Source organism: Mangifera indica, chromosome 11 (assembly GCF_011075055.1).
Source record: "Mangifera indica cultivar Alphonso chromosome 11, CATAS_Mindica_2.1, whole genome shotgun sequence".
NCBI lineage: Eukaryota > Viridiplantae > Streptophyta > Magnoliopsida > Sapindales > Anacardiaceae > Mangifera > Mangifera indica.
In genome coordinates this window covers 12,011,716-12,035,810 of record NC_058147.1, presented here as the reverse complement: position 1 = coordinate 12,035,810, position 24,095 = coordinate 12,011,716, and the positions used below count along the sequence as shown (strand labels likewise).

The 24,095-nt window shown below is 31.3% G+C and overlaps 1 protein-coding gene across 11 annotated transcripts in view; it reads right to left on the bottom strand.

The window, feature by feature from the left end:
- LOC123229120 (pentatricopeptide repeat-containing protein At1g12300, mitochondrial-like) overlaps positions 1-24,095 on the bottom strand; it is a 97,293-nt gene that overhangs the window by 71,105 nt on the left and 2,093 nt on the right. The window contains exons 1-4 of one of the 11 annotated variants that reach the window (XM_044654723.1): positions 15,125-16,327; positions 14,915-14,944; positions 14,826-14,857; positions 14,420-14,738 (exon numbers count right to left, since the gene is read on the bottom strand). In XM_044654723.1, coding sequence (XP_044510658.1) covers positions 14,565-14,738; positions 14,826-14,857; positions 14,915-14,944; positions 15,125-16,292 — 1,404 coding nt within the window. In that variant the 5' untranslated portion in view covers positions 16,293-16,327 and the 3' untranslated portion in view covers positions 14,420-14,564. The other 10 variants (XR_006504801.1, XM_044654720.1, XM_044654722.1 and 7 more) reach the window with 10 other exon arrangements.

Below are 24,095 nucleotides of genomic sequence, written 5' to 3'. Positions count from 1 at the left end.
TAAAACTAGCTTCTCCAAGTAGGTATCCAAAATTTATTTAAAAAAAAAAAAACATCTAGCTAACCTATATAATGTTTTAAGAAACAGTGGATGAGTGATGCAAATTTGGCGTTTGGTGATATAATGTCAATTTCTTTGTTGATTCGAATTAAAGAATATAAATTATATATTGAAACTCTTTTTGTTAAATAAATAAAATAAATAATATTAGAGATTTTTTCATGATATCATGTTATGCAATAATTTGTTTTAAATATTCAAGTCAATTCGAGTTAGTTTTGTATCAATCCGAATCTAATCTCATTTTTTAATGGTAAACCCTAACCCAACCCAAATTACTATTTGTGTCAAAACTTATAACTCTAACCCGATTTTTTTGTATCATATCGTGTCAAGTTAATGGATCATGTCAAAGGTCTAATTCCTTTTTTTAATGTTTGTTTTTATTTTCTTTCTTTGTACACCTTTATTTCTTTATGCCTTTGTTATCTAATCTCACCCCGCTACTCGGAACCTTGCAATAGCAAACCATTTTCTATTAACCACCAAACAACACCCTACCATAATTGTCTAACCCATTAGTACCCCATCCTTTCACAACCATGAGAGAAGAGTCGAGTGACAACAAATGGGAAAAAAAAAGGGAGAATCAAAGAAAGAATGAAACTAATCCATTCGCATGCTATCGATCAACCATGGAAGTCATGAAAACTCGAAATAATTTATGCAATTAGAATAAATAATCGACTCCAATGAGTAGGTAGAGAATGAGACTACTAAGGTCTTGGGAAGAAAATGAATTAGCTTTTTGAGTTTTATATATTAGGCCAAAATAACTATTTCCCGCCAAGGTAAAGTGAAACCTTAAAGTGATCCCCTCTAACTTTTGAAACCTCAAACACCCACCTTTGAGAAAAATTCCTTTAAAAAACTCAATTAAAGTTAAGGGTAAATTGTTATTTAACAAAAAAAATTTTAAAAACATAAAAGTTATGATATTTTCTCCTCTAAATTTTAAAAACTAACAACTTCACTCATGCTTAAAGTTTTCAGACTTTAAAAACTAACATTCCTTCTCCCTCCCCCCCAAAACTTAGGGTTTTCTTCTTCCCAACTCTGACCACCATCTTCGACTAATGACAACTTGTCTTTCTTTCTCTCGATGAAACCTCTTCCTTTGACAACCTCAAAAGATGTCTAGATCAAAAAATCCAGACGTCTTTCATCTAGATTTTTTGATCCAGGCAAAGGGTCCTTTGTTTGGACAATAAAGGTGTCATCCAGATGAGTCTTCATGACAGATGACGATGATGAGACCAAGACATCATTATCGTCTAGATGACACCTTCATTATCCAGACAAAGGACCCTTTGTTTAGGTCAAAAAATTATGACAAAAGACGTCTAGATTTTTTGATCCAGACATCTTTAGAGGTTATCGGAGGAAGAGGCCTTATTGGGAGGAAGAAAGACAAGTTGTCATTCATCGGAGATGGTGGCTAGAGTTGGGAGAAAAAAAACCTTAAGTCTTTTTTAGGGTGGAATGCTAGTTTTTAAAGTTTAAAAACTTAAGACAGAGGTAAAGTTATTAGTTTTTAAAACTTAAGGGGAAAATATAATTAATTTTATGTTTTTTAAATTTTTTTGTTAAATAATAATTCTACCCTTAATTTTAACTAAGTTTTCTAATAGAATTTTACTCATACGTAGTTGTTTGAATTTTCCAAAGTTAAAAGGGGTCACTAGGGTTTCACCATACCTTGGGTGGGATAGTATTTTAGGCCTATATATTAATAGAATATTGGCAAATATTATAAAATGCAATTGGTATTTTAGTGAATTAGGCAGAGACGGTGGGTGCTAGTGGGGCAGGTGTGAGGTGGGCAAACATCTATCTCCATTCTACCCATGTTTCTGCTTGTTGAATTTTTCATGCACATCGCCATCTATATCCTTACTTATTTCACGGAATCCGCACCTCGTAGAGGCATGGTTATCCTAGTAAATATCATCTTAGTACATGATTATGCATTGAGTGGTATATAATTTTGGTTCAAATTATAAAATTAGATCGAACAGTTTAAAAATTATAGTTTAATTTGATTCAATTTATAAAATAGTTTAATTTAAATTTATAATTTTTTTTAAAAATACTTTTCAGTTTGAATAATTTTCAAACTAAAACAAATCATAAATCATATATATATAAAAAACCATATTTGACATATTTTTTTAATAAGCAATTAAATGTATAATTTATTTTTTATTTATTTTATATATTTATATTATACTTTAAAAAATTAAAATTTAATTAATTTTGTTAAATAATATATATTAAAAAATAAATTATTTTAATCAGTTCGAATTATAATTTAAACTATATTCTTTTAGTTTAGTTTAGTTTAATTTAAAAATTTTTTAAACTGTCTTTTTTTATTTCATTTTAAAATCTTTTAAACCACACAAAAATAAACTATGCACACCCCTAATTATAGATATTTTAAATTCCTCTTCAATTTCAAATAACAAATACGTTCCAATATCTGCAAAAATTATATTCTTATTTTTATAACATTTAACAGATATACTAATTAATTGTCTTAAATAGGAAAATTAATTAAAATAACCTCTTTGGAACGATGCTGGTGTATAAGAAATTAAACACCACTTCGAAGTCTACATGAATATGAGCAAAATTCAAATTTAATTAAAAGAACCCCTTGACCCAACCTTTTATGACCCAAATGTTTTCAAACGAACAAACGATCCAAGGAGTCCCTGAAGCTTTTAGAAATCTCATTTCCACTTTCTCTAACTCACAATCAGCCTTTGCAATTTGAAATCAAGGATGAAAAATTTATACATCGAGGTCTTTATACAAACAATTAACTTTAAGTTTCAATGTTATAATAATTGGTCTGTTGATTTTATTTTTGAAGTTTGAATTGCTTTTCTTTAAACATACATGATTGAAACCCAATATGTGTGACTAAAGGTGAGCAGAATACCCAATGGGCACCCAATTTTTTATTTCGATCACTAAATGAAGCCAACTTACCTTGGGTAGGTTCTGGTTTTGATTTTGATTCTGTTTTCACTCTCTAAGAAATCAAAACTGACTTGAAAACTAAATTTAAGACCATATTTAGGATACCCAATTGGGTGCCTTTATTTTCTTTTAATTTCTCGACATAACCATGTCTCAATCACCTTTTGTAGCTCCACAAACAAGTATTCATGTAAAAGTAAACTTGAACAAAACATTTGAAATTCGTTGATGCACATTCCCTCCCTTCTCTTGACAAAGTTTTTTGGCATCTGTTGTAGCTTCTTATATTTTGTTTACAATATAGTACATATTTATTTTGTGATTGTCATATAATTTATTGATGAGGGACACAACAATCTGGTTCTTTGGGTTGAGGAAGCACCTCAATGAGACACTGTTTTCATTCCCTAATTGTTGCCTTCTAACAACTATTTGGAAAAGAAGTTTTCTTTTTTTTTTTTATAAATAAAATATAGCATTGGTGATGTGCATTTAAATCGTCGGCATCAAAACAACGCACGGGAGTAGAAGTCAATGTCGTCTTTTGGAAAGGAAATATATAAAATATATATGAATAAGTATTATGCTTTAACCAGTTGCCACCTTTTGATTGTTTTGGTTGGTTAGTGAAAACATACATAGACACCATTACTATGGAATAAACATATTTTCCCCCTTCTTCTGATATCTATGTTAACTTTCCTTTTCTAGATTCTTCTTAATTTTGATTCTCTACAATCTCAACCTCCCACAACGCATCAAGTGGTATCAAAGCATCGACTTGGGTCATGGCAAAGGGCACCAAAAACGAAGAGCTACATCGAGAATTTATGCAAATGATGCACGAGTTAGAGAACAGGCAACAACACTAGTTGCAAGAACTGGCAAAAGAAATCAGAGGCTTAATTGAACGCCTTAGAGATACTCAACAAACAAAAGACAGTATAGTTACCTGTAGTAGAGGTGACTGATTAGAAGTAATCGTGGAATCAATCAACTAAGTTGAAGTTTCTGAAATTCAATAAGGAAGAGTTAGATAATTGGCTTTTTTGAGCAGAGTATTTCTTTAAGATCGACGAAATGCCAGGAGATACCAGAGTTAAGATTGCTGCTCTACACTTTGAAGGGAAGGCTATCTAATGGCATCAAGGCTTTATCCGAACCAAAGACGATCAACCGATGGCTTGGGAAGATTATGTGCAGAGTCTCAATGCTAGATTTAGGATCCACACTTACGAAAATCTGAAGCAAGTAAGGTCTCTACAGGAATATCTAAACTCATTTGATGAATTATATCTCAGGGCTAGAATTAAGGAGGACTAGGCCTTTAGGTTCTTTTTAGCTGGATTAACTGATGCTCTACATATGTCTGTGCGTATGTTTAAGCCTAGTACACTGTCTGAAGCTTACTTTCTAGCTAAACTATAGGAAATCACTATTGTTGCAATTAAAGAATAACCCAAACCATCTACCCGTACACCTTTCGCTAGCCAAACACACAAATCATCCTTCAATTCTCAATCCAACACAAACATCCACCTTGTGACGTACACCAAACCATCATCTCAACTAAGACTTTTGCCTACCCCAAATGTCCCTCAATTTTCAACCACAATATCCCAAAAACCCAGCAAAACATTATCAAATAAGGAGTTTGATGAAAAAAGAGCAAAAGGCCTATGCTTTTGGTGTAATGAAAGATACTCCTTTTGCCACAAGTGTAAAAAGAAGCAAGTCTATACACTTTAGTTGCAAGTTGATACAAGGGAAAAGGGTGAAGTGGAAGAAATGCAGGAGAAACGGTAGTCAAACTAAGCCTAAATGCAACTATCTTCAAATGCCTTGAAGGGACTAACTAGCCATCAAGTCATGAGATTGCACATTTTGGTGGATTCTGACAACACGTATAATTTCTTAACTAAGCATATAACTCTCAAAATAGACTGTAAATTAAAGCTGATTAAAGGGACTACGGTGAAGGTAGCTAATAGGGAGAAGTTGAATTATAATTCCATGTGTGAAGAATTCTGTTGGAAGGTACATGGACACCAATTTTCAATAGATGCTCACATCCTTCCTTTAAACACTTATGACCTTATTTTAGGCATTCAATGGCTATCGACTCTAGGGGACATATTATGAAATTTTAAGGAGCTAAAAATGACCTTCACAGTGAAAAGACAACCTCTTGTTTTGAAAGGATTGGAGGAACCAAGGGTGACTGCAGTTAGCAACCTATAATTAGAAAAGATACAACAAAAGACTTAATAAATAGCCAATCTCCAAGTGATGTTGCCTTCTAATGAAGGAGAGGTTTATAGTTTACAAGCAATAAAAGGGGGATAAGAGACTAAATGGGAAGAGTTGGACTTGTTGTTAGAAGAGTTTTCTGATGTTTTTAGGGAGCATGAAGGTTTGCCACTGAGGAAAGACCAAGACCACCAGATTATAGTCTAGGAAGGAGCCCAACCTGTTAATCTAAGACCTTACAGGTATAATGGGGTGTAGAAGGATGTCATAGAAAAATTGGTGCAAGAAATGATGAGGGCAGGTATCATTTGCAACAGCAATAACTAATACAACAACACTATTGTGTTGGTTAAAAGGAAGGACGGGTCTTGAAGGCTTTGTATTGATTATCAAAGCCTCAACAAACTCACCGTGAGGAACAAATATCTTAGCCCTATTATCAATAAGTTACTAGATAAGCTTGCAGGTGTTATAATGTTCTCCAAAATCGATCTAAAATTTGGTTATTGGCAAATTTGTATGCATCTAGACTCAATAAAATAAAAAAACAACTTTCAAGACTCATGAAGGCCACTACGAATTTTTGATTATGCCTTTTCGGCTTACCAATGCTTTATCAACATTTCAGAATTTAGTGAATTTGATTTTCAAAAGCCATCTGAAGAGTTTTGTGTTGGTATTTTTTGATGATATACTCATATATAGTAGAAACCAAACAGGCCACTTGCAACACTTCAAAACTGCATTTCAAATTCTGAGAAGTAATAAGCTATTTGCATAGAAGAACATGTGTATTTAGGAGTGCAGAAATATCATACTTGGGGCATATTATCTCGGTAAAGGGAGTAAAAACAAACCCTACAAAGATTGAAACAGTCTAAGCATAGCCTAGTCTACGGACTCTTAAATAGCTCAGGAGGTTCCTTGGCCTCATTGGTTACTACAGAAAATTTGTCAAGAATTATGGTAACATCGCCAGACTTCTAGCAGAATTATTGAAGAAGGATTCATTCCAATGGTGTAGTGTAGCTCAAGAGGCTTTTGATGAGCTTAAAGCAGCCATGATTTCAGCTCCAGTATTAGCGTTACCTGACCCTACAAAAACCTTCTTGGTGGAGACGGATGCGTGTGGTGATGGAATTAAAGTTGTCTTTATGTAAGTAGGGCATTTTATAGCCTATAATGGCAAGGCTTTATCTCCAAAAAATCAACTTCTCTCCATATATGAGAAGGAGGTGTTGGAAATGTTATTTACTATAAAAAAAAAAAAGGAGCCTCACTTGATGATTAAACACTTTGTAATTAAAATAGATCACCAAAGCCTTAAATTCTTGTTGGAACAATAGATTACCACTTCATCTAAGCAAGCTTGGGTTGCTAAACTCATGCGATATGAGTATGAAATTCAATACAAAAAAAGGAAAGAGAATTTGATGGCAGATGCACTCTCTAGACTACCAAGTAGCACCGAAAGAGAATTTAATAGTTTGACTACCATTTTACTAACATCCGAATTATTATAGAGAATTGAAAATTCCTGGAGTGCAAATGCTCAACTTCAAGCAATCATAGCAGCAAAGTAGTAAGGCCTCAAAACATATAAAGATTACTTTTGGATACAAGGGAAATTAAAATAGAATGGAAATATGTTATTTGTACAGACCCCACTCTGAGGCAAAACATCATTGCACTCTTCCATGAAATTGTAGTTGGGAGACATTCTAGAGTCTATGTGATCGTCAAGAGGTTGGCATCTATGGTCTATTGGAAAGTTATTTAAAAGGATGTACGTAACTATGTTAGGGCATGTCAAGTCTGTTAAAGGAACAAACCAGAAACATAGCATGTCCTGGTCTGCTATAATCCCTACTAGTGCCTACAGGTGTGTTTGGTGATATCACAATGGATTTTATGGAAAGGCTACCTAAGTCAAAGGGAAAATGAGCTATACTGGTGGTCGTGGATTGGCTAACTAAATATGCACACTTTGTTTGCCTTAGCCAGCCCTTCTTAGTTTCAGCTATAGCTTATACATTCATGGACCATGTTTATAAGCTTTATGGAATGCCAAGTACCATTACTAGTGAAAAGAGATCTATCTTTGTGAATTGAGTATGATAGAAGATGTTTCGAATATAAGGGGTAGGAATTCAAGTGTCCACTACCTATCATCCTCAAACAGATGGTCAGATAAATGTTGTGAATAAATGTATAGGGAACTATCTAAGGTGCATGACTAGAGATTTACCACATACATGGAATCAGTGATTGTTGCTAGTAGAATTTTGGTACAATACTTCATACCATTGCAATATTCACATGATGCCATTTGAAGCATCATATGTGTACATCCCACCATCCACATTCCATACTTTCCAAATGATGCAAAAACAAAGGTAGTAGACACCTCCTAAGGACAGGGGAAGTGACATTGCAAATTCTAAAGCATTATCTCACAAGAGCTCAGCAAAAGATGAAACTGATGATAGGTAAAAAAAGAACAAAAAGGAAATTTCAAATAGGTGACTAGGTATATCTTAAATTATAGCCTTATTTGACAATATGTCAGAGGAGTCACAAGCTTCAAGGCAAATATTTTGAACCCTTCCAAATACAGGATACTATTAGTCTTGTAGCCTATAGGCTGAAACTACCACTAAATTCAAAGATTCATAATGTTTTTCACGTATCACTCGTTAAACCTGGTCATGCTCAAATTCACACTTCACCAAACATTCTTAGAATGTTATCTTTTCCTGATTTAATTCCTATAGCAGTTCTTGACAAACAAATGTTAAAACGACAGAGTGTCGTAGCTACCTAGCTCTTTATTCAGTGGCAAGGGTTAGCACCATTAAAAGCAACTTGGAAATATACAAATGAGATAAGGTTACACTTTTTAGATTTTAGATTTGAAGACAAGTCTATCGAAGGGGGGAAAACTAACATGCATTTAAATCTCTAACAATAGAACAATGCACAAGAGTAGAAGTCAATATCATCTTTTAGAAAGGAAATATACAAAATATATATGAATAAGTATTATGTTGTAGCCAGTTGCCACCTTTTGATTGTTTTTGTTGGTTAGTGAAAACATATATAGACACAATAAGGTTGTAATAAACATTAATATGGAATAAATAGTATTTTCCACCTCCTTTTCATATCAATGTTAACTTTCCATCTCTAGATTCTTCTTAATTATAAGTCTCTACAATCTCAATCTCAATCTCCCACAACACATCAATTGGTAATATTTTATGTTAGTTGTTGATAATGGGTTTGTAAGGACAGGTAAAGATGAAATTGTAGCTTGATGCACTTTCTAGTTTCCATGGCTACAATTGGTACTTTGGATCCATTGTGGAAATGGTTGAAGAATTAATAATGGAAATGATAGAAAATGAAGGAAATGTTAGAATGATACAACAAAACCTAACGAATAGAGAGATATTGGTGAGGCCAAAAAACTATGTTCCATCCAAGTTTTAGCCTATTCTAAAAAACATATGTGGCATTTCAAAAACTTAAATACCTACCTATAGGTTAACTTCTATTAAAGGTAAAGATACAATCATCATTTTACCTTTAAACCCTAAAATTCTAAAAATTTATATCATTTTCTCCCTTAGTTTAGAAAACTAGAAATTTTTTCACAATTAAACTTTGAAAAACTACATGAATATCTATGTGTAAATATAAATAATTGAGAAAAAGAAAGTTAAAAAAAAAATTATCGATTCTCAAATATTTAATGGTAATTGGTAAGCACACTTGTTAACAAATAATCATACTTTTCTTAAATTTTCTGCCACGTAGATAAGAAAATTAAAGCATTGCATGAATTTCATCTTTGAGGAAATGTAATTTTGATTTTTATTCATTATAAAAAACACCTACAATTTACAAGTCATACTTTGTTTTTTTTCCCTCTTAAACACGCTTTAGCACTTTTTCCTTTAATTAAAAGACACAAACAAATCATACTATTTAAAAAATTAAAATAAAAAAGAAAATAATGCAAAGTATATCAAGTCTATGGAGGCTTAAGCAATGTAAACACTATGGAGAAGGGTGGATGACTTGTGCTCAACTTGCATCTAGAATGGTCAACTCATGATCAAGTGACACCAAAAAAAAAAACGAAAGAAAAGAAAAGTTATCAAAGAAGAAAAAGAATCAATACCGAAGAAGAACATAAAAAGCCATTGAAGAAGAAGAATCATCCACATGGTGAGATAAAGTGTCACTATATTAGTGAGATATCAATCTTGGGTAGAACAACAATCCAAACTCAAACTAGCTCACATCACATCCACCCTAAACTATGAGAGACCATGGTCTCAATACTACCAACGCCAATCTTGAAAGGCACTCCCCATTCCAACCTTTCTTTTGTTGTCTTTAACTCAATTCTAATAGATTGTTTCCTTCATTCATCCAAGACAAACTTTAGAATCATACTTGACATGTTACTATACTTAGTGAGCACACTCTATAGTCACGTGTAGCTTTCTAAGGTTTAAGTCCCAACTTTGCTTCAACTTGGTTCAAAATCATAGGTACACTAGAATATGCAACTCAAAAGACCGAGTTCCAATCTGACATATCTAAACATTGGAATACCTATATTAGGTTGTTGTCAATATGATATGAAATAAGGTTGGTAACTTGCTTCTTAATGTGAAAGGTAAGCTCATGCTCATGAATACTCAAACTAATAGTTTCAAGACGAAATGCCATGTTGGTTATATGTTGTTTGTATGTGAAGACGAATGATGATAAAGATAGAATCCATTGACTCGAAAAATATTAAGTTTAGGATATCTGTTGATTTGACCCATATTTGAGTTCCGAAAAAAATGTCGATAAATATTTGAAATCAAAATCTCTAGCCAGAGTATAATATAAGTTATAAGAAAGATATTTGTGATGAAGTTTTTTGAACATATCAATTGATGATTTGTATAGAATTGAAATTAGGACTTTGACAAACTATGAGCCCGAAATTGATCAAGATTAGATGATGGAAGGATCTTACCCACATGAAATGTACGATTGATGGTATTAGGTTCAATAAAGTGTTTTTTCATCGTAATTTAAGGGCTATGACACATTGCTAAATGTTTATCATAATCGTTGAGTTTTCATATGTATTTCAGATTGTTCACAAAAAGACTCATGATTATGTCATAGTGAACCTAAAGGGTCAAACTAATAAACCAAGCTTTTGAGAGTAAGGACTATATTATCTGAGATTGGCTAGCACCTTTCGAAAGATACTTAACATTAGTATCATATAAAGTATTACATAGGTACAAAAGTAACATTTTAAAAGTTAAAATGTTTGTGAAGCAGAATTAGAGTAGCTAAGATATATAATTGATATGCATGCATGATTGTAGTTTAAATTAAAAATTTAAAAGACCGATTAATAATTTCATTATTGTTAATTAGCCACCAACATAAAAATGGCTCATTAGTTTATCTTAGATGAACTAAGCTCGTTTGAAACAAACTTTCTATCACAAAAACAACATTCCTTTCCCTTCTCTCTACCCTCGGGTTTGGGTGTTTTTGGCTTGGAGGTGCAACTTTTTTGAGATTTTTTAAAGTGAGAGACTCCTTCCATCATCCTACATCTAAAGCAAAGGAGTAGGTAATCTTCTAACCTTCTCATGTATGTTTCTTTTCATGCTTTGATTCTTGCTTTTATGTATATGCATGCCCATTTTGCTTTAGTCTTCTTCCCCATTTATTTCAAAAACTATGTCACTGCTGATCAAGAATTAAAATTTTCTCATCACATACATTAACAAACACTTCACTTTGCATATTTACAAATAACAATATATTTAATGAATAAAGCTACATGTACAAACAAATATTATCAACTTATTTTTATAAACTAATGTGACAATTTGTAATTGAATAATATGATTGCTTATTTTTTTATCTTATTTTGACATTATCTAATCACATATTGTTATATTAGATTATACAAATAAGTTAATAAAATTTGTTTTTATACATATTATTTTTCATGTTTAATTACTAAAACAATAATGTGTATTTTAAATCTTCGTACAATGACCTTGAAATGGTATTGATACTAAACATGGTTAAAATTCAAAAAATTTTAAAAATATATAGAAGAATTAATTGTTAAAAATATTGTTAGTAACACATCCTTAAACAAATTTAAACTGCAACTTACAAGAAGAAACAAGCCAAAATTATCTAATTTAATTTATTATAAATGTTAAAATATGAATTAATTGTATATTAGAATATTAAAATATCTGAATAATACAAAAGTGTATACCTATCATAAATCTTATATAAAAAAATAAAGTTAATATAATTAATATACAATAATGTAAGAAGGGAAAATATATATTTAGAATATTTGCTAACTTAGGAAATAAAATATTTGGATTATATTCTAATATAGAATATAATATATTCGAAATCTATTCAAATATATTATAACTGAAATAATATATTTGAAATATATTCCAACACACCCCACAAACTTAAGTAAGCAAATAAAATAGAAAATAATATATATTTTAGTTAGGCTTGCTCACGCCCTTGCTTTCACATATGAAAAAAGTGGAAAGATGAGTTCATTAGTTTGGGTACATTCACACTTTCACTTATGTAGAAAGTGAAAAAATGAATTTTCAATTCAAATATTGTCACGCTTTCACCTGCTTAGAAAGTGAAAAGATGAGTTTATCAGACTCACACCTTCACCTATGTGGAAAGTGAAAAGATGAGTTTGCAAACGTGATGTTTGCTTAATTGAGTTTGCAAACTCACCTTTTATGTTTGCAAACTCATCTTTTCACTTTTCACTTAGGTGAAGGTATGACAGAACCTAATAAACTCATCTTCCTACTTTTTACACAAATGACGGCATGAGCGTGCCCAAACTAAAACTCATATTTCCACTTTCTACATAGGCGAAGGCATAAGTGTGTCCAAAGTAATAAACTTATTTTTTCACTTTCCATATATGTGGAGATGAAGACATAAGTGAACTTAACTAAAATGCCAGAAGGATGCTTGTCTTTGATACCATCTAAAAATATGAATAAATTGTATTTTTTTTTCTATATTAAACTATCTAAATAATACATAAATTTTTTTGTATATTAAATTATCTATCATAAATTTTATATAAGGAAATACAAATCAAGATAATTAATATACAATAATATAAAAATGGAAAACATATATTTAGAATATCTGTTAACTTAGGAAATAATATATTTAGAATATATTCCAATATATAAAATAATATATTCGAAATCTATTTAAATATATTCTAACCGAAATAATATATTTTAACAATAAATAATATTTTCTTTTCTTAGTTTTTTAAGGGAAATAAAACAAACAATCATCTAATTTAATTTAATTTATTGTAATCACGCAAATTTGTAGTAAGTTTTCAATGTATAAAATTAAATAGGAATTGAGAGTAAGAAAATTAAAAAAAAGTTATATAGATTCCAAAATATTTAACGCTAATTGGTAAGCAAACTTGTTAACAAAGAATCATGCCTCGCTCAAAATTTCAGCCACATAGACAAAAAAATTAAAGCATTGCCTAAATTTCAACTTAGAGTAAATATAGTTTTGATTTTTATTCATTATAAAGAACACCTACAATTTTCAAGGGCATATTAATTAAAAGGCCAAAAAGTTTATTCCCACACAAGGCCAGAATAAATTAGAAGTAGTTTAGAAGTGTTGGAATGATTTGATGATTTTGAATTAAAAATAAAATAATATTCAATTACATAATGATATACCATCTATGTATCCAAATTGTGTATAAAAATTATGTACGTATAATATTGCTCCTCATGAAAGGAATACTATTTAATGCTAAGTTAATTGGTTTACCCTTTTTTTTTTTGATAGGTTTATTTGTATTATGTTACTTTTAGGTGTTATATACATTTTAATAACGATTTGTTATTCTCTTCTTTCTCTTTTATTTTCTATTGCGTTTTAGGGTTATTGATTTTCATGTGATTTAAGTGGATGGATTCTGATTTAACCTTGCTACTTTGCTAGTATACTTTGTCGAGATTCTGATGGTTCTCTAGTTAGTGCTCCACCACACTTAAGGGATTTGTATGATTGCCATTAACATAATTAGTGTGAAATGCAGCTTTTTCTATTGGTCGATATATGAATAAAGGCACTTTTATCATTTTGTAAATGTGAACTTTATAATTTCTTTTTTATTTTTCTTTTCGGCGTTTGGTGGGAAAAGTTAGTAACTACTTTATAACATCATGCAAAGTGAGAAACTACTTTATAATTTGTTGCACACTAGTATTGTTGACACCATAATTAATAGTTCCTCATGTACATTTATAATCTAATTGTTAATAATGTTGAGAAGGGAGAACTCTAGTTTTGACATGAGCCTAAAAGACGAGCCCGAAGCCGAGTCATGTGAACCTGAGCAAAGTTTGGTTAGTAGACACGAACTCAAGATAAGTATAAGCCAAACAAAAACTTAAAATTAAGAAGTGAGCCAAAACTGAACTCATGTTCCACCGGGCTTGGCGAGCCCGAGCCAAGCTTGAGGCTCAATCTTCTGAAAAAGAGCTGGGCCTTGCTCAAGGGAAGTAAATGTATCGAAACCTCTCAAGGACCCTCTAGTGATGGATCACAAGAGATATTCCCTTCTACCAGGAAGGCAGCATCATCATCGAAGTTCAACTTAGCATCAGCTACCACCAACTTCTTACTAGAAACTTCATCAAGAGGATTCATCTCTCCAAAGAAATAAAGATTCCTACTAACATTGATTGATAAAAACGAACAAATAATGTAGAGATTATATTTATGTATGTATATTACAAGCAGCACTAAGAGTACTCAGATGAGACATTCATGCTCATACCATTTCTCAATAGCATCATTTTGATCAGTGGCCTTAGGTGCTAAACCATCTACAACCTTACGAGCATCTTTGTCAGTATTTTCCTTTGAAAACAAAAATAGGCAACTGTCAGAAACAAAGATGTATACTAATACAGCAACTTGGTAGTCAAGCCAAATCAACAGATACGAAGACAAAATCTATAACTTCCAATTATATGACTTCTTCATTAATGGATTCACATAAATACAATCACCACTACAATGTTGGCACACACCTTTACACGGAAACTTTAACGTTTGCCAGGGCTCTCTTGATAAGCTATACTCCCCTGGAAAATGCACTTACTCAACAATCAACATCCTGTTGGTTCTTGGGTTGAAAAGGATGGTAGCAAATTCAGGACTTCACGATAATCTTCATGCTTTCCCAGTAAATCTAATATTATTGAACCTATGGATGCATCTGGTTTCACATTTCTCTCTTTCATTTTGTGAAGAAGTTCCACCACTTTTAAAGTCTCATTATTCTGCAAGAAACCAGACATAAGCGTTTTGAAAGTGACCAAATCTGGCGCAACACCATTTTGCTCCATATCTGAGAAACATTTACTTGCCATTTCTAACTTTCCTTCCTTACAAAATCCATGCATTATAATGTTATATGTAATAACATCTGGAACAAAGCCATTACTATGTAATCTGTTGAACATTTCCCAAGCAATATTGAGTCTCCCTGTTTTGCACAACCCATTAATGAGACAATTGAAAGTTGCGATGTCAGGTTGAATGTTTCGATTTATTAAAGTATAGAACAGTTCAACAGCCTCCAAAACACAACCATTTTTGCAATAACCATCAATAAGAATACTATACGTAAATAAGTCGGGAGGCAAATTACTAAGTTGCATCTTACCAAATAGCATTTTTGCATGTCTGACATTACCGTTCCTAAAAAGCCCAGATAGCAAGGTATTATAAGCAAAAACATTTGGCCTAACTCCCATGGAAGTCATTTCCTCATAAAGATTCAAGGCTTCATCAATTTTTTGATTCTTGCAATACCAATTGATCAGAGTATTGTAGCTAACTACATCAGGTGTGCATCCCATACTCAACATTGAGGCTAAAACTTCCTTGGCATCATCAATTTTATTTGTCAAGCATAAACCCTCCATCAAAATATTGTAGCTAAAAACATCAGGCTTACACCCCACACTTGCCATGGAATCAAATAGCCTTCTAGCATCATCAATTTGACCTGCCAAGCAAAAACCACTCAAAAATCTGTTATAAGTTATTGTGTTGGGACAAACACCTCTATTAATCATTAGTTGGAACAACCCATTGGCTTCATCCATCTTTCCATTGATACAGAACTTATCAATTACCACGTTAAATGTCACCACATTAGGTTTTACACCTTCCTCCAACATCTCTATAAACAAAGTTTTAGCCTCCTCCCAATTAGATGTATTACACAAACCATAAATTAGAGTGGTGTAAGTAATCACGTCTGGATTAATGCCCTCGGTCTTCATTACTGAAAACAGTTTCTTTGCCTTGTCTACTAACCCATATTTGCAAACACCATCAATAATTCTAGTATAGCAAACAATATCAGGCTTACAAATGACACCAAATTCACCATTCCCGTCATTCATTTCTTCAAACAACTGAAGGGCAACAGTGACATTACCAGTTCTACACAACCCAGTAATCAAAGTCCCAACCGTAACCACATCCGGTCTACAACCAACCGAAACCATTTTCCCAAAAAATTCAATGGCCTTCTTAATCTTGCCCGCCATACAAAGACCATTAATCAGATTGTTAAAAGTCAAAGCGTTTGGGTAAAAACCCCTCCTAAAAATACTCCCAAGAACTACAAAACCATCAGAATCGCGTGCCATTTTTCTTAAGCAATCAATTAAAATATTCAAAATAAAGAAATCCGGCAACAACCCAGCTGAAATGAATCTCGTGTACATCACAAGAAGTTGATCAAAATGTTTTTTCTTAACAAGTGCAGAAAACAAAATACTGAAGGAAGACATAGCAGGAGTTGGGTGCATATGAATCATATAATTGAAGGAATCAAAAGCTCCATCAAGAGAAAAGTTACCTGACCTGCAGTTTACACGAAGGAAATTATAAAGTTGAGAATGGTGCTTAAGAGTGGAGAAGTGTTTGGGCGGTGATTTTGTGTGTTGATTTTGGGAAACTGAAGAACGAATAGATGAAGATGAAAATCTAACATTGAAAGATGATTTTGAAGAAACAAGTGAAGTTTTAAGAAACATTTGAAAAAAAAAACCCTAAAAAAACATTTCTTTTTCAATATACAGTTTCTCTTCAAATTTCCCTTTGAGCAGCTCTACAAATTTGCATATTTAAAAACAGAAGAACTAACTGATTAAAAGTTAAAAATTATAAATACATACACCAACACTATTTGTTCTTGTTCAACTTTAATTTTGATACATAAATATCACAACAAAATATAAGATAAGATAATTATTATCAATGGAATGAAGGAAATATTTTCATTATTAATTAACAATATATTAATCAAAATTTAACATGCAAACTACCTCACTGTTAATCAAGAATCAAAATTTTTCTATTACATACATTAATAAGGCACTTCATTTTGCATATTCACAATTAGTAATATATTTAAGGGAAAAACGACTATTTCCGATCCAACTTTTTATCTAATCACAAAATCATAACTATGACACATAGAAAACCCAAACACCCACCCATGAACTAACTTCCATCCAAATTTTCAGTTAACGACAGGGGTAAAATCGTTATTTTACCTATAAATCTTAAAACTTTGAAATTGATATCATTTTTCCCCTAGGTTTTAAAAACTAACATTTCAATCCATCCTCAAAGTTTGAAAAGTTTAAATTTCACCTCTAAAGTTTGTTTTCTTCTCCAGCCACCATCATTATGACTGACGACCGATGTTTTTTATCTTTCTTCCAGATCTGACTATGAAGGACGATGAAGTATAGTCATCTAGACTAGATGTAAAACATCATCCTTCTTTTTGAGTCTTCCCATTTTGGATGACAAGAGTCATCCTTTATCAAAGAAAACTTTCGTTTCTTCCCATCATCTACCAGTTCCCTAAGCCACTGAAAATGAAACCTGAAAAGGGGGAACAAAGTGAATTTTTCAAAGTTTAATCATGACGGGTGAATGTGAGTTTTCTAAACTAAGGGGTGAAAATGATATAAATTTTTTAGGTTTTAGGGTTTATGGGTAAAATAATAATTTTACCCTTACTTCTAAGTAAAAATTTGGAAGATAGTTAGCCCATGAGTGAATGTTTGAGTTTTTCATCTATCGTGGATATAATTTTGAATTTGGACTGAAACTTGGGTGGAAAATTGTCCTTTTCTCTATATTTAATAAATAAAACTATATGTACAAATAATTTTATTAATTTATTTATATATAATGATGTGATATTATGTGATTAAATGATTAAATTGTTTATTTTTTATTTTATTTCAACATTATGCATTCAGGAAAAGGAGAATTTTCCACCAAAGTTTTAGTTGAAATTCAAAATCATATTCATGGCAGATATAAAATCCAAAAAACTATTCATAGGCTAACTGTAATCTAAATTTTTAGTTAGAGACAGGGATAAAATCATTATTTTATCCATAAATCCTAAAACCTAAAAACTTTATATCATTCCACCCTCAGTTTAGAAAACTCACATTTACCCCCATGATTAAACTTTAAAAAATTCACTTTTCCCCCTATTGAGGTTTCATCTCTAGTGGCTCAGGAAACCGACTAGAGATCAAGAAGAAGTGTAGGTCTTCTCTGGCTACAAAGGATAATGAAAAATGACCCTTCGTTGTCCTAATCTGAACAACGAAGTGTCGTTTAGATCTGTAAGAAGAGACGAAGGATGAAGCTTCATCGTCCTTCCTCTCATTGTCTAGACATGACGAAAGATGATGTTTTGTCATCGTTCGTCTCTTCTCATAGATCTGGACGATGTTTCATTGTCTAGATCTAGATGATAAAAGGTCGTTCTTCATAAAAATTATATTATTTATTAATTATATTTTAACCCCATAACTCTAATAAAAAATTTTAATAGAAGTTGAATGATGAATGAGCATTTGAATTTTTAAAACATTGTGAGTGAGAGTTTGAGGATGGACTAAATCTTAGGTGGGAATAAGTCTTTTGGCCTTTAATTTATTATGAATAATATTTTACTTTCTCTCAGTTTCTTAAGGGAAACAGAACAAACAAAGTGAGACAACTTTTAATGTAATCATGCAAACTTCTAATAAATTTTCAATGTGTAAATATAAATAATTGAGAAAAAGAAAGTTAAAAAAAAATTATCGATTCTCAAATAGTTAATGGTAATTAGTAGGCACACTTGTTAACAAATAATCATACTTTTCTTAAATTTTCTGCCACATAAATAAGAAAATTAAAGCATTGCATGAATTTCATCTTTGAGGAAATATAATTTTGATTTTTATTCATTATAAAAAACACCTACAATTTACAAGTCATACTTTGTTTTTTTTCCCTCTTAAACACGCTTTAGCACTTTTTCCTTTAATTAAAAGACACAAACAAATCATACTATTTAAAAAATTAAAATAAAAAAGAAAATAATGCAAAATATATCAAGTCTATGGAGGCTTAAGCAATGTAAACACTATGGAGAAGGGTGGATGACTCGTGCTCAACTTGCATCTAGAATGGTCAACTCATGATCAAGTGATGCCAAAAAAAAAAAAAAAGAAAAGAAAAGTCATCAAAGAAGAAAAAGAATCAATACCGAAGAAGAACATAAAAAACCATTGAAGAAGAAGAATCATCCACATGGTGAGATAAAGTGTCACTATACTAGTGAGATATCAATCTCGGGTAGAACAACAATCCAAACTCAAACTAGCTCACATCACATCCACCCTAAACTATGAGAGACCATGGTCTCTATACTACCAACGCCAATCACGAAAGGCACTCCCCATTCCAACCTTTCTTTTGTTGTCTTTAACTCAATTCTAGTAGATTGTTTCCTTCATTCATCCAAGACAAACTTTAGAATCATACTTGACGTGTTATTATACTTAGTAAGCACACGCTATAGTCACATGTAGCTTTCTAAGGTTTAAGACCCAACTTTGCTTCAACTTTGTTCAAAATCATAGGTACACTAGAATATGCAACTCAAAAGACCGAGTTCCAATCTGACATATCTAAACATTGGAATACCTATATTAGGTTGTTGTCAATATGATTTGAAATAAGGTTGGTAACTTGCTTCTTAATATGAAAGGTAAGCTCATGCTCATGAATACTCAAACTAATAGTTTCAAGACGAAAGACCATGTTGGTTATGTGTTGTTTGTATGTGAAGACGAATGATGATAAAGATAGAATCCATTGACTTGAAAAATATTATGTTTAGGATATCTGTTGATTTGACCCATATTTGAGTTCTGAAAAAAATGTCGATAAATATTTGAAATCAAAATCTCTAGCCAAAGCATAATATAAGTTATACGAAAGATATTTATGATGAAGTGTTTTGAACATATCAATTGATGATTTGTATAGAATTGAAATTAGGACTTTGATGAACCATGAGCCCGAAATTGATCAAGATTAGATGATGAAAAGATCTTATCTACATGAAATGTACGATTGACGGTGTTAGGTTCAATAAAGTGTTTTTTCATCGTAGTTTAGGGGCTATGACACATTGCTAAATGTTTATCATAATCATTGAGTTTTCATATGTATTTGAGATTGTTCAAAAAAAGACTCATGATTATGTTATAGTGAACCTAAAGGGTCACACTAATAAACCAAACCTTTGAGAGTAAGGAGTATATTATCTGAGATTGGCTAGCACCTTTCGAAGGATACTTAACTTAGTATCATATAAAGTATTACATAGGTACAAAAGTAACATTTTAAAAGTTAAAATATTTGTGAAGCAGAATTAGGGTAGCTAAGATATATAATTGATATGCATGCATGATTGTAGTTTAAATTAAAAATTTAAAGGACCGATTAATAATTTCATTATTGTTAATTAGCCACCAACATAAAAATGGCTCATTAGTTTATCTTAGATGAACTAAGCTCGTTTGAAACAAACTTTCTATCACAAAAACAACATTCCTTTCCCTTCTTTCTACCCCTCGGGTTTGGGTGTTTTTGGCTTGGAGGTGCAACTTTTTTGAGAGTTTTTAAAGTGAGAGACTCCTTCCATCATCCTACATCTAAAGCAAAGGAGTAGGTAATCTTCTAACCTTCTCATGTATGTTTCTTTTCATGCTTTGATTCTTGCTTTTATGTATATGCATGCCCATTTTGCTTCATTCTTCTTCCCCATTTATTTCAAAAACTATGTCACTGCTGATCAAGAATTAAAATTTTCTCATCACATACATTATTAACAAACACTTCACTTTGCATATTTACAAATAACAATATATTTAATGAATAAAGCTACATGTACAAACAAATATTATCAACTTATTTTTATAAACCGATGTGACAATTTGTAATTGAATAATATGATTGCTTATTTTTTTATCTTATTTTAACATTATCTAATCACATATTGTTATATTAGATTATACAAATAAGTTAATAAAATTTGTTTTTATACATATTATTTTTCATGTTTAATTACTAAAACAATAATGTGTATTTTAAATCTTTGTACATTGACCTTGAAATGGTATTGATACTAAACATGGTTAAAATTCAAAAAATTTTAAAAATATATAGAAGAATTAATTGTTGAAAATATTGTTAGTAACACATCCTTAAACAAATTTAAACTGCAACTTACAAAAAGAAACAAGCCAAAATTATCTAATTTAATTTATTATAAATGTTAAAATATGAGTTAATTGTATATTAGAATATTAAAATATCTGAATAATATATAAGTGTATATCATAAAGAAATAAAATTTATATAATTAATATACAATAATGTAAAAAGGGAAAATATATATTTAGAATATTTGCTAACTTAGGAAATAAAATATTTGGATTATATTCTAATATAGAAAATAATATATTCGAAATCTATTCAAATATATTATAACTGAAATAATATATTTGAAATATATTCCAACACACCCCTCAAACTTAAGTAAGCAAATAAAATAGAAAATAATATATATTTTAGTTAGGCTTGCTCACGCCCTTGCTTTCACATATGAAAAAAGTGAAAAGATGAGTTCATTAGTTTGGGTACATTCACACTTTCACTTATATAGAAAGTGAAAAGATGAGTTTTCAGTTCAAATATTGTCACGCTTTCACCTGCATAGAAAGTGAAAAGATGAGTTTGCAAACGTGATGTTTGCTTAATTGAGTTTGCAAACTCATCTTTTCACACTTTTACTTATGTAGAAAGTGAAAAGATGAGTTTTTAGTTCAAATATTGTCACGCCTTCACCTGCGTAGAAAGTGAAAAGATGAGTTTATCAGACTCATGCCTTCACCTATATGGAAAATGAAAAGATGAGTTTACAAACGTAATGTTTGCTTAATTGAGTTTGCAAACTCATCTTTTCACTTTTCACTTTCCACTTTTCACTTTCCACTTAGGTGAAGGCATGAGAGAGCCTAATAAACTCATCTTCCTATTTTTTACACAAATGACGACTTGAGCGTGCCCAAACTAAAACTCATATTTCCACTTTCTACGCATTATGTAGAGATGAAGTGTGTCCAAAGTATAAGTGTGTCCAAAGTAATAAACTCATTTTTTCACTTTCCATATATGTAGAGATGAAGACATAAGTGAGCTTAACTAAAATGCTAGAAGGATGCTTGTCTTTGATACCATCTAAAAATATGAATAAATTGTATTTTTTTGTATATTAAACTATCTGAATAATACATAAATTTTTTTGTATATTAAACTATCTATCATAAATTTTATATAAGGAAATACAAAGCAAGATAATTAATATACAATAATAAAAAAGTGGAAAACATATATTTAGAATATCTGTTAACTTAGGAAATAATATATTTAGAATATATTCTAATATATAAAATAATATATTTTAACAATAAATAATATTTTCTTTTCTTAGTTTTTTAAGGGAAATAAAGCAAACAATCATCTAATTTAATTTAATTTGTTGTAATCACGCAAATTTGTAGTAAGTTTTCAATGTATAAAATTAAAAAGGAATTGAGAGTAAGAAAATTAAAAAAAAGTTTTATTGATTCTGAAATATTTAACGCTAATTGGTAAGCAAACTTGTTAACAAAGAATCATGCTTCGCTCAAAATTTCAGCCACATAGACAAAAAAATTAAAGCATTGCCTAAATTTCAACTTAGAGTAAATATAGTTTTGATTTTTATTCATTATAAAGAACACCTACAATTTTCAAGGGCATATTAATTAAAAGGCCAAAAAGTTTATTCCCACACAAGGCCAGAATAAATTACAAGTAGGTTATTCCCACACTCAGCAACTTGTCGTACGATATGTCACATTCGATAAATAAATTAGCGTTTGACTAAATAAGTAACATGATCTAATCTATGATAAGATAATAGAGATGTTGTAGAGAGTCTGCAAATAAAACAAAGGAAGCAGCTAGCAAAATCTAATGAAGCTGGCAATAGGATTGATTTGATGGGATGGTAAGAGGTTGAAAACCATGTCGAAGACTTGCTTCCCAAACTTTGTCAATGTTGGTGTTATATACATTTTAATAACGATTTGTTATTCTCTTCTTTCTCTTTTATTTTCTATTGCATTTTAGGGTTATTGAGTATCATGTGATTTAAGTGAATGGATTCTGATTTAGCTTTGCTACTTTGCTAGTATACTTTGTCGAGATTCTGATGGTTCTCCGGTTAGTGCTCCACCACATTTAAGGGATTTGTATAATTGCCATTAACATAATTAGTGTGAAATGCAGCTTTTTCTATTGGTCGATATATGAATAATTGAAGGCACTTTTATCATTTTGTAAATGTGAACTTTATAATTTCTTTTTTATTTTTCTTTTTGGTGTTTGGTGGGAAAAGTTAGTAACTACTTTATAACATCATGCAAAGTGAGAAACTAATTTATAATTTGTTGCACACTAGTGTTGTTGACACCATAATTAATAGTTCCTCATGTACATTTATAATCTAATTGTTAATGATACTGAGAAGAGAGAACTCTAGTTTTGACATGAGTCCAAAAGATGAGCTCGAAGCCGAGTCATGTGAACCCGAGCAAAGTTTGGTTAGTACACATGAACCCAAGATAAGTACGAGCCAATCACAAACTTAAAATCAAGAAGTCAGCCAAACCTTAACCCATGTTCCACCGTGCTTGGCAAGCCCGAGCCGAGCTTGAGGCTCAATCTTCTGAAAAAGAGCTGGGCCCTGCTCAAGCGAAGTAAATGTATCGAAACCTCTCAAGGACCCTCTAGTGATGGATCACAAGAGAGATTCCCTTCTACCAGGAAGGCAGCATCATCATACTAGAGACTTCTTACTAGAGACTTCATCAAGGGGATTCATCTCTCCAAAGAAATAAAGATTCCTACTAACATTGATTGGTAAAAACAAACAAATGAAGAGACTATATTTATGTATGTATATTACAAGTAGCACTAAGAGTACTCAGATGAGACATTCATGCTCATACCATTTCTCAATAGCATCATTTTGATCAGTGGCCTTAGGTGCTAAACCATCTACAACCTTACGAGCATCTTTGTCAGTATTTTCCTTTGAAAACAAAAATAGGCAACTGTCAGAAACAAAGATGTATACTAATATAGCAACTTGGTAGTCAAGCCAAATCAACAGAGACGAAGACAAAATCTATAACTTC